This window comes from Arachis hypogaea, chromosome 16, assembly GCF_003086295.3.
Source record: "Arachis hypogaea cultivar Tifrunner chromosome 16, arahy.Tifrunner.gnm2.J5K5, whole genome shotgun sequence".
NCBI classification, from domain to species: Eukaryota; Viridiplantae; Streptophyta; class Magnoliopsida; order Fabales; family Fabaceae; genus Arachis; species Arachis hypogaea.
The window spans coordinates 149,990,250-150,002,428 of record NC_092051.1 but is presented as its reverse complement, the minus strand read 5'-3'; the positions used below and the strand labels follow the sequence as shown (position 1 = coordinate 150,002,428).

Here is a 12,179-nt window from a genome sequence, read left to right as displayed (position 1 = left end):
TCTCTTTTGTTTCTGTTTGTTGTTTTTTTAATATCTGGAGCTACTATGTTATACAATATGTACATAAGGTAACTTAGTAGTAGTAGGAGTAGTAGTGATTACTATTAAGATTAGATTAAATTAGATTGGGTGTGGTTTCTCTTCCTTAATCTTTTTAGTTTTATTTTTGAAAAAGCATATATTTTGTGTTGAGAAATTGGCTGACGATTTTGAATATGCTTTTTTAAAAATAAAACTAAAAGACCAAAGAAGAGAAATCACACACCCAATCTAATTTAATCTAATCTTAACAGTAATCACTGCTACTCCTACTACTACTAAGTTACCTTATGTACATATTGTATCACACAGTAGCTGCAGATATTAAAAAAACAACAAACAGAAACAAAAGAGAAGCTTCAACTTTAAGGAAACAAGATAACAAATTATTTACAAGGAAAGAAAAGGATAAACTAACCTTAAATTTCTAATGCTTCTACAAATAAGTCACATAACCTGTTGTCACGGAAAAAAGAAAGAATAAAATAAGTTTAAAAAAATAAAGAAAAAATTACAAATTAACAAAATATAAGTTAATTACGCGACCGCGATGCTTTCTCTCATCCTCCCACAAATCTTCTCTGTCAGCATGATTGATGGCATCATAATTTCGAAATGATCAACAAATAATTTGTTTTTTAACCACAAGTGAGTTTGGCTTTGACTGCAAATAAAATATATATATATATATAATTAATCAGTATATAATAAAAAAAATCAACCAAAACTAAATTTTAATTACCGCTCCATCTTGGGTTTCCTGAATACAAAATGTTGGATGCAGTTCCTATAGAACTTTACTATGGCACGATTTGAAGAATATTGATCGGAATTTCCACGGTAGTGGTATATTCTGGAGAATTCTGGATGTATGTTTTCATTAAACTGCCATCGGAAAAACGAACTGCTAACATAACCAAAAGCTGTAGCTGGGAGTATCCCATTTCTGAACATCAGCCAATAGACTGTGTTCAGAAAATGGATTTTCTTCGGTACGCTCCAAAAGAACACTTGGGTCATCCCCCACCTTATTGTTAAGGGGGTAATTTTCCTAAATTAAAATATGTCAGTTTAACAAAGAAAAAAAATCATTTGATGTCAAAAAAAGTTAATTTGCATTTTAAATATACTCTCTTAGCTTGCTTTCATAGCCCAAGGTTAATTTGCATTTTAAATATTCTTTTTTAAAAGTAAATATTTGGATTTATATGCATTAAAATGTAAGTTTAACAAAAAAAGCACACACACAATTAGAAAAGACAAAAAATTATACCTGGCTTCATATTTTTTTCGAGAAAATCAAGTTGATGATACGATTCTTCCACTTCAGCAATGTGAGGCTCGTTACCGGCTTCAAAAGGAAGATTAATAATCTGGTAAATGATTGATCTGAGCACCTTAACATCAAGCAGTTGTTTGTCTTGAATGTATTCAGTACTAGTCCCATCATTCCGGCATTCTATATCTGTTAAAATAGCATGCAACTGCCCGCTCCCGGAAAATCCAACTTTGATGTTGTGTATACTCAATTTACCATGATACTTCCAAAAACATATTCTTCAATGTTGCAAAAATTGGCTGGAATATTTGTATAAGTTCGTCCCTGATATTCGACCACCAAGTGCTTAAGCTGCCTTTATAACCGTCCGTTATTGCCCTTCTTTCCGAGACATCGAGATGGTGCATTTGTAGACAATTGCCATGGTCTGAATGACAGATAACCTGTGTTTGGTACCATCCTTTTATAAAAGCAATGTCGGCAGATTCTTCAAACTCATGAATCACTGCCTTATATTCCTGACCACCAAATCCAATGTCTACTAGTTGACCTCCGTTGTCTGTCTCTTCGTCTAGAAACTCACAATAAAACTGCCCAGCACAAGCCATTGATATGGCTAAACCTAAAAAAAAATTTCAACAAAAATTTCAAGAAAATTTTCATTTTCACTAATGATAGCTGAACTCATCCTTTTTATTGACAATTCTGAATTCTGATTAAGGTCCAAAGTTAGTAACATTCAAATGCACTCTGTTTAAATATCAAGGAAGCAATGCTATTAAAAAATCAACAACTAAGTTTAGGCATAGCAATTCAACAAACATGTAATGTACAAGAGAAAGGAAGTGATGCAATTCACTGATTATTAGGTTCCGCTACTAATATTTATAATACAAAGCAATTCATCAAACATGTAATGTGCAAGGAAGCAATGCTTCTTAAAAATCAGCAACTAAGTTTAGGCCTAGCAATTCAACAAACATGTAATATACAAGAAAAAGGAAGTAAAGTAATTCATCGATTATTAAGTTCAAATTCATCAAAATGTACTATGCAGTCAAAGAAAGTAAAGCAATTGACCAATCTCTTGCTTGAATATAAGCATAGAGTTCTGAACAAATTCACTCTCCAATCATATTAGGATCAAGGTAAGAGTAAAAATATCGTGAACAATGTTTAAAAATTAATGATGATTAGAAAAGACAAAACAAAAGCACATCCGTGACACGTACCGCAAAGAAGACGAGATGCGATCGCCGGAGACGAAGAGCGGAAGAAGAAGCAGGTTGCCGCCGGGAGAGAGAGTAACCTCCGCCAGAGATTGGAAGAAAAAGAAGCAGAAGAGTGATCGAGTAAGAAATCGGAAGTTTCGAGAAACCTAAGTCATGATTCAGTGACTGAGTGAGTGAGAGGTGAGAGTGTATAGCTTAACTTCTGTATTCGCGCGCCAAATGAGAGAGAGGGAGAGAGAGAGCCCGCGCGGAGCGCTGTGCCTATTGGGCTAACTTAGCCTAAAAAAAATATATACAAAAGAGTTTAATATTCTGGCAAAAAAAAACGATTTAACATAAACCAAAAAATAACCAAGACCAAAGAAAAAAAAAAGTTTATAAATTTGTGATTTGGTAGATAATCATTAGTCTACTTAAATAAGTATGGGGTTGATTTAGTAGTTAATTTACTAAAATTTGAATTTCGACTTATATATGTAACAATTCTTTGATCAATAACAAACCTTTAAATAAAGAACTGATCTGCCAACGAATTAGTCTTTTAAAAAATATTGTGAACAAAAACAAATTAAAGAGTTTGATATATACATTACATTAAGGATGATTACTTTATCAAAATTAATTAATTTTTAAATATATCACTTAAAATTAATCTAAATATATGAATTTAATTAGATATTATATAAAAAATTATTGTCAGTATATTAAAATTAAATTTTTTATTTATAATATTTTTTAAAAAATTTATTAAAATACTTGTTTGTCAAATTTTAAAAATTATTTTTAATAAATTATTATATACACAAAATAATATTTAAATTCTAATACTTATTTAAACAAATTAATGAATTAATTATTAAATTATTTTTTTTAAGGTACATTACACTTCCAACAATAAATTACACTAATTCAAGATAACATGAAATATCCACAAAGATGGGATAACAAGAGAGGTTCTATTATATTTGGATGGCCTTTAAGGCCTTTTTCTTACCACTCTTTTTGGCTGATCCTGCAGCTCTCACTTGTGTCAAAGGCTTAATCTCCTCAACAACTCTGAAAATGTTGACATCCAAGATCAATGTGTTGTTCATCAGGCCTCCGGTTTGAAAACACACACGTTGTACTCTTCCAGGGTAAAGCGTTTCCACCCTCCGCTCAGTCCTCCGGTGTTTCTAGGGTCCACTTATTCGGGAGCTACTGGTAACAACAAAAGATAAAACAATTAGTTTAATAGCAATAGATAGAGTAAAAACCAATCGCACCCAGGTCTGATTGGAATCTGTTTTCATTTCATTTTTTCCCCTTTGTTTTTCAGAAATTGTTGGAGAGAAAAAAGCTGAATTCAATGAAAATGATAAATCATATCTTTTATTTCATATTTCCCTTCACAAAACCTTGAAAACCAAAAACATTAAAAAAAAAGTATCCATGAAATATATAATTATTTCATGTGATGATTTTTTTTGACCTTAATGATGAGTTAGGTTAGATTTTGATATTTATAAAGTGTTGTTTTATTTAAAGTTGGCAAATCAATAAACACATTATAAAAGCATCTTCAAAAAAGATGTTTTTGCATTTCATTGATAGCTCCAAATAAAAAGTGAAAACAGAAAAAAAGAGGCCCAAGTTTCACAAGAAAAGAAGGCTACTCAGGATAGTATATATTAAGACCAAAGTTTAAATAACCGGTTTAGTATTGGGATAAAACTGAAAGCAAAAACTCATGGCACATTAGAACCTAAACCAAAAACAAATCCTAACAAGGAAAGCTGAGGAGGCAAATTATTACCACGAAGAATCTCTTATAAACATGCGTTGGTCGCATGACAACACCAGAGGCTGTCATCGGTACATGTTGCCTTAGCCATCTGAAGGGTACTATTCATCTCTTCTTCAGTGACAGGCCTCCTCTGTGAGACATAATTCATAATTCCCACCCTCACTTTTACCCGCGGAAGCAGGTTCAGGATGTGCATCTGCATCTGTTAATATGAGCAACAGTAAGGTATCATATCATTAGACAGCTAAAATACTAATTCAAATTGAAATAAACATTTGCAAAGAACCTAATTCTCAAGAAAGAGCAGCTGTTACTATTCGGATGGTTTAAGTTGCACCAACGCCACTTAATAGGTAATGCTTAGACTGATGTATAGTTTTGATATAAAACTCTAGTTAAGTTTCAGACTACAAGTCTACAAAATACATTTGAAGCTACTTAACCAGTACTAGGTATGGATATGGGAAAAGGATATGAAAATTTTGCAAAAATTAGGATATAGGTATACGTACAGAGAGATATAACATAAATAAAAATATGAAATCACAATCCATAATGTAACTACATCATATAATATACATCATTTTTCTAAGATTCTAGCAAATTATCTAATATACATCATATAATATACCATATTTGAAGGGAGATTTGCTTCATTTAGAAGTCAACCAAAGTCCAATATTTTAGAAAAACTAGTTTGTGTTTCAAACAAATGCTTAAGTCAAAAGTGCAGTGCTCAACTACTTGAAGTTGGAATTGCTAACCATTTGAAACTTTGTGACATTTTGCTTTCTGAAGATATAATGTCCATAAAATGAAACACAAGGTATTCTATTCTTATTTGAAGAGTAGAACTTTACCGATTACCACGTTTCCTACTTCCTTATGTGCATTAGATGTTTTTGTCACCCTTACTGGTCTCCTCTTAGTTTGGAAATGGTTAAAAGCTCGAGTCGGCTTCCTAATTCTTTTACCAGTAGTGTGGGTGCGACCTTCTGACATCATCACTCCATTAGCATCAACTTCAACACCGGCATCACCATCTACATCAACAACTTGTTTAGGGGTGGAGAATTCAACATCGCCATTAAAATCTCTTTCACTAGGAGGTTCGGTGCGTACAGGCAGTGTCTGGCACTGGGAAACTGTTAACATGCACAGATTTCTGAGGTGATGCACATTCTACACCAGCATTAGAGTTCTCAGTGTCTTTTCTCATTGTCAAGCGTCCAACCCCATTTTCCGGATTCCCGTTTCTGACATTTCGAACGAAATAAGCAGCAGCCTTCTCGCAGAAGTTCTTCCCATCGAATATTAGAACATCGAATGTTGATTCACCATTGGACTTAAAGACCAGGAAATCATTCTCTATCAAGGAGTGATCTTTCACAAACTGTTTCCAACCGTGTGTGAAGTACAAGGTATCATCTCTTGTTGTCAACCCTATATTCCACAGGGCACCACCTGTAATTCATATAAACATACTCCAAAAAAATCAAAAGCTCATACTGCATAAAAAACATCATTAGCCTTTTCTTCTCTTTCTTTTTGATAATTTATATTTTATAACAATAGCGGGTGACGAGAATATTTAATAAAACAAAATATCTATAATAATAAAAAAAAAAAACTTGATTACAATTATCATAGGACATGAAACACAGAATATGATTATAAACTTCCACTTTAACCAATTTCCTTTCATTCAACTTTGTTGCATCACCAACTGTCGTGCCCTCAAGCTCAAATACAAGTTGCTGCAAGGTATACATGAAAATTAAGCTTAAACCATGTAAATTGTGGCAGTTAAAACAAATTTAACTAAGGAAACCTGTTAAAGGGGTAATCAATAACTAAGTTCTGCAAATGAAGAAAATAGAATGTTAAGTTCTCAATTGCTCAATATCATAGAAAGAGAATGAATTTACTATAATATAACATAAATATAATAATAAAATTAACTATAACAAAATAAAATATTTCATTAAATTCACAATTTCAATAATAAGTCCACAATATTTACTAAACACAAAAAGTACTAAACTATGTCACAATTTTTTTTTGTTATAATATTATTATCATTTAATATGTTAATCTGTAATATGTGAAAGTAATAGAACTATTGATAAAATATTTTTTTTAGAATTTCATTATTATATATTTATTTTTTTCTTATGTTAAAAATTCTTTTTATTGAAATTATTAAATAAGATAACTTTTTCATTTTTTTACCAGATATTCTATAATGATGTTATTATTAATCGGAAATAATATCATTTTAATTTATTAAGTAATGTGTAAAATTAATAAATAATATAAGTATTTCAGCTTTTTTGTAATTATGTTTTTATTTTCTGTTATAAAATTATTATATTCTAATTTGAATAAGTATTTTTTATTTTCTGTTATGATATTATTATTTTTTAGTCTATGATTAATAGATTTATTGGAATAATATAAATGGATATAAAAAATATCAAATTTTCTATAATTACTTTTTATTTTCTTTTATTTTATGATATTTGTATTTTGTACTAGTTCGTAATTATTAATTTTAATAATTAATATAAATATAATAAATATAATTTTTCGAATTTTATATAATTATTTTGTAATTTATGTTTTAATGTTTTTTTAATTTTATTGTAATTTATATTTTTTAATTTTCATAATTTGTAATTTATATTTCGGTTGAATTGTACTAGGCTAATAGGAATTTTCTGTCCCGTAAGTTTGACCAGCTGGAGACGTGTCATCCGGAGGTTAAACTGGCCTTACGAACCACTGGATTCTACCAGCTCTCGAGAGTTGGAGTGATAAGAGAGCATTCCGCGATGCTATCTACTCTTGTGGAAAAGTGGCGGCCGGAGACCCATATGCTTGTAATACCAGTCGGTGAGGTTACAGTGACACTCGATAACGTGTTACACATATTCAGCCTACCGATTGATGGAGAGGTTGTGACCGGTTGTATCGATAGTAGTCATGACTTCTTAGTCACCCAGAGCCTGTCGAGGACATCTACTACGACAATGACCTTGTCTCCCACAAAGACGGCACACTCGGAGACCACGCATTTCACGTGAATCCATTTCATTCAGATAGCGAGTCGATTTGGGACAACCTTTTTGACGTTCGTCTCAAAGCAAGATTTGCGACCATCGTTGGTCCCGGGTAGTCAGGCTATGTCTCCATGAGTCCATGTCGCCTAACGGGACAAACTCAATTCTATAGACCTTGCGAATCTCTGACATCTTGTATACATCGCTAACATACACCTACCAATACAGTTGTTGATTGGCACAGCAAGTAATAACTTGGCGACTTGGAAGTCGCTCCAACTGAAAATGCCCACAGTCGCACCTCCGTCGCGCAAGATCAACAACTAACACTCTTTCACTAGGCATTTCGCGCACCCCAAACACCTCGTTTCTTCTATCGAACTGGTTCACAACGATGTTTCCTGCATGTTGCATATTTGCCTCTATGCGCTGCGTGGCAAACTCAGAGTAAGTAAATCCAGCGCGCTTATGCTGGTGAGCCTCAATACTCTTTCACGTAAATAACTCGTTCAACCAATAATATGTTGCTCGGACGAGCGCCTCGATCGGAATATTTCGGACACCCTTCAATACTGAATTAATGCACTCGACAGGGTTTGTCGTCATGTGACCCTATCAATGCCACTCGTCAAATGCCAATAACTATGAGGACGTTCAATGTTGTCGAATCAACGAACATATGCCTCACCTCGTTTTTGCAACCTCTTGTAGTTGACGTTATATTCCTCCACTGTCCTTGAATACCCAATGTTGATCACAAGCATTTGCAAGTACGGGACCTTGAATTCCCTTAAAAAGTTGCTGCCAATGTGCCGAATACAAAACATCCACCATGCTCTTGGAGATTTTCAATCATCTCCGCTGCGATTTACTGCAGCTCGAATTAACTCATGACGATCCGAGATTATATCCTCGCCATCTCTTCTTACCACATGCGTTCGTAAATTACTGAGATAAAAGTTTCACGTATCAACAGTCTCACCCTCCACAATGGCAAAAGCAATCGGCACAATGTTTTGATTCCCATCTTGCGCAACTGCAACCAAAAGGAAACCTTTTATATTTTCTGTATAGGTGGGTGCCGTCAACCTGAACCAGCGGCTTGCAATATTTGAAAGCTTTTATGCAAGGATTAAAATTCCAGAATACCCGATGAAGTATCCTAATACCGTCTACCTCCTGACTCCCATTATACAGGAGTCGTGTTTCCATTTGGACTTGTGAAGCAAGCATCTTTTGAACCATTGCCGAGAACCACAACGGCAAAGCTTGGTAAGATTCTTTCCATCCACCGAAAACTTTTGCTATCAAATTTTGCTTTGCCAACCAAGCCTTTCAGTAACTAATAGTGTAGTCGAATCTTGCTTGGACTTTCGCAATCATAGATTTCACCTTTATGGATGGGTCGGACTCAACCAACAGCTTCATAGCCTCGGCAATCGTATCCGAGTCTAACTTGGAGTGATCCTGAAAGATCGTTCCCATAGAACACGTATGTCTCTCGTTATATCTTTGAATCTCCCAACAAGCTTTCTTCTGTATCAAGCTGGCTCAAATAAGCCAGTCACACCCATGTACATAACTCTTGCACTTTGCATAGAATGTCTGTAACTCGGATTCATAAACATAATTGACTCCTCTGAAGATAGTGTAACTCAGAATTGCCGCAATGACTGATTTCTAGAACCGTATTCCATTCTGATTCTGAACTCTCCGTCCTCAGAATCAATCCGTGAAACGAAAAACAAGGAAACATACTGGCCACTACTCACGTACTGATGTTCGCATATTCCAGGAACTCCGGTGCATGCATGGCGTCAATATCCAAGCTACGTATAAAAGGTGGAACGCCCATCGGTTGACTAACTGCAGGTGGAACCACTTAAGTTTCCGCGACTACATCCACCCCCCAACAAAAAAAAAGCCATCCTCGTCCTCGTCACCGGCTTCGTATGTAGCTTTTAACTCCTCGTCGCTATCATTGTTCATTCCTTCATACGCTTCAGCTCTATCATCTTGCACATCTAGGTCATGTTGAACCTCATCCGCAACTATATATCTAAACTCGACATACAACTCAATACTTGGGTGTTGCACCTAAGTTTGCTGGTGAATATGAAACATCCGCTGAATACTTGTTTCGTCAACGATCAACATAACCTCAAACTGTATCAGACTGCCAAATACGACAACCGACTCCTGTACAGAATGTTGATCACCCTCTTTAAACCATCAGTCTCTATGCTCTGACAGAACCCATACTGTAGTTTCGCGAACGTTATAGTGCACGGAACCACAAACAAAAATGTATTCTCAAACGCAAAACTCACCATCTCATATGTATTTCGTATAACCTCACCGTTGTGGTAAACCACTATATTTGCAGTGCCCTCCATCACGCCAACTGTGCAGGAGAACACCTCTCTCACAATGAAGTAAAATGGTAACAAGATTCAGTTTTTACAGGCGAAGAACTCACCTCGCAGATTATGTGTTGCAATGCCATCCAACCAATATCTGACACATGTACAACATGCAAGGTGCGTATCGCTTGCATGCCTGACACGTGGCAAACACGCAAGGTGCGTGTTGCCTGGATGTATGCCACGTGTCCATCACGGATGGTGCGTGTTGCATGGGATTTGGACAAGTGTCCAAACGTTACATGCGTGCTGGGTCAGCACGTTGCATACGTGTTGTACTTGTACATGCAATTCTGCATCGTCGACCCACCTGTATATACACCAAAAACGCTAATTTCCAGCAAAAACTCACCTCCTTTTCCCGTATTAAAATTTTTTAGCCTCATAATAGCACCAGAGAATTCTTAGTTCTAGTTCTAGCTAGGGTGGAGTAATAAATACACAACTAGCACTAGCATAACGAAGCTGGCTTTTGTAGGCTGTAGCACAGGAGGCAGAATTCATAACCAATTTACCATTTTAAATGCTGACAAGATGATTAGATAAAGGTTCTACGCAAAGATCTAAACTAACATTGGTGCAGCAAAACCTCTTCAGGTGGCTAAGTATCATAAAATAATATTTATAATTTATAAGAGTAATATAGTAGAATAAATTGCTACATATAGTTTTAAAACACGGTTGGAAAAGGCTGCCTTTGTTAAAATAAGATAGCTTCACATACCTGTAACCTGAACACAAATAATAGATCCCTTTGTTTGATGCATTCCTGCAATATACAGCAGAGCACTTGTTATCAATGTTTAACCACTTAGATAAACATCCAACTAAAAGCTAAAAGTTGTGCTAAAACTAAAACTAATGTAAGTATTGCATAGCACAAATACCTGCCCAAAAAGAATTTCATTCAACTCACTCATGGAAGGGGTTCACTCAATGGACCATAATTGAAACCAAAAACACTGAAACTTAACTAAATGATCGTATGAACATTAAGAAAATTGTAAGAGAAACAAGTAGAAGACTTTATTACTGCTCACTGTACAAATACATATATAAACTACTGTTGACAAGAGTTTAAATACAAGTAAGAATATCATTAGCTGTTGATTTGAATATGGGGAAAGATAAAAGTTCATTAACCATACACCTAACCTCCAGTATTCCAGGGAAGCAAAAAGAGAGAAGATCCTTGCATTTAAGAGGCCACTTTTTTATGGAGGATAGAAAAATAAGACCTGGAAAAATTTGAATGTGAGTGTTAAAAGGTACTCAGAATCTTAGATAGTTGAAGAAAAAAATTGGAGTTCAAAGACAGCAAACAAACTAAAGTGTTGAAAACATTTCAACATTGAGGTGCAAATTAGTGAGAAATTGAGAGCACCTGCATGAAACAACCATGATATCTAGCACTACCCATTAAATGCATCTATATGTATATAAGTTTCAAAATCTCGAAGAAAAATATAAAAAATAAAATAAAATAGCCAGTGACCTGATTGTGGAAAGAGCACTCTGTAGCCAGTGACTTGGAGTCCAAGAGTGAATCATACATGACAGTGAATTGAACTGGCTCGAGGGAAAAATACTCTCTAGTTGGAAGGAGGGAGAGAAAATGGGGAAGATCCTCAAATTGATGGTGATGATGATGATGAGCTGTCGTGGGTTGGAAGTGTTTGAGAGTGAAGAGAAGGGAAGAAGAGTGGAAATGGAAGGTTCTGTGGATAATTCTTGTAAGAGAAGAAGGAGGAGAGGAAGAAGAGAAAGTGGTGAAGGTTGAAGGAGAATCAGCTTTTAAAAACTTGATAAACAAACTAAGCTAATCTCATCTCACTTTTAATCAAAATCAATTTTATGCAACCTAGTATCTATAAACTTCAATTTAAACACACATTTAGTAATAATAAATTATTTTTTATAATTTTAGTTACCAAAAAAAAACAAAAAAAAAGAACAAAAAACCTTTATAACTCTATTGTCAATACAACCTCACATACATTTTAATCACTTCATCTTTGTTTAATAATGCAACCAAAAAAAAAAAAAAAAAAACCTTAGTGTAAGTCCAATTATTTTACCAAATTGTTGCTGGACCATAAAAAAAAATCCAAGATCATAATCATCTTCATTAATGCATGAGTTGAGATCATCTAATTAATTATCTCATGTACCACTCTCTATAGTTGCAGAATTGTCAAGAACTAGCTAACATGTGTCGTTTATTTTTTTAGTTATTAGTAAAGTTTTGGTATAATATTTAGTTATTATATTTTATAATAATTTTTAAAATTATAGGAACGAGATAATGTGTCAATACATCTCTTTATTAAAATATACAATATAAAAAAGCTTATTGTC

At 34.2% G+C, this 12,179-nt stretch overlaps 1 protein-coding gene across 9 annotated transcripts; it reads right to left on the bottom strand.

Moving 5' to 3' along the window:
* Positions 1-1,323: 1,323 nt before the first annotated feature.
* Positions 1,324-11,648, bottom strand: LOC112697900 (uncharacterized). Of its 9 annotated transcripts, none has more exons than XM_072219429.1 (8): positions 11,317-11,648; positions 10,977-11,059; positions 10,546-10,590; positions 5,197-10,131; positions 4,346-4,538; positions 3,545-3,750; positions 2,551-2,829; positions 1,324-1,940 (listed from the first exon to the last, which is right to left on the bottom strand). In XM_072219429.1, the coding sequence occupies exons 4-5, from the start codon at positions 5,489-5,491 to the stop codon at positions 4,450-4,452; spliced, it is 384 nt and encodes a 127-aa protein (XP_072075530.1). In that variant the 5' UTR covers positions 5,492-10,131; positions 10,546-10,590; positions 10,977-11,059; positions 11,317-11,648; the 3' UTR covers positions 1,324-1,940; positions 2,551-2,829; positions 3,545-3,750; positions 4,346-4,449. The 9 variants fall into 9 exon arrangements, with proteins under 9 accessions (XP_072075530.1, XP_072075533.1, XP_072075529.1 ...); XM_072219428.1 differs by having other exon boundaries at positions 1,439-1,940; positions 5,197-6,093; XM_072219432.1 differs by having other exon boundaries at positions 3,545-3,747; positions 5,197-10,590.
* Between the last annotated feature and the right edge of the window lie 531 nt (positions 11,649-12,179).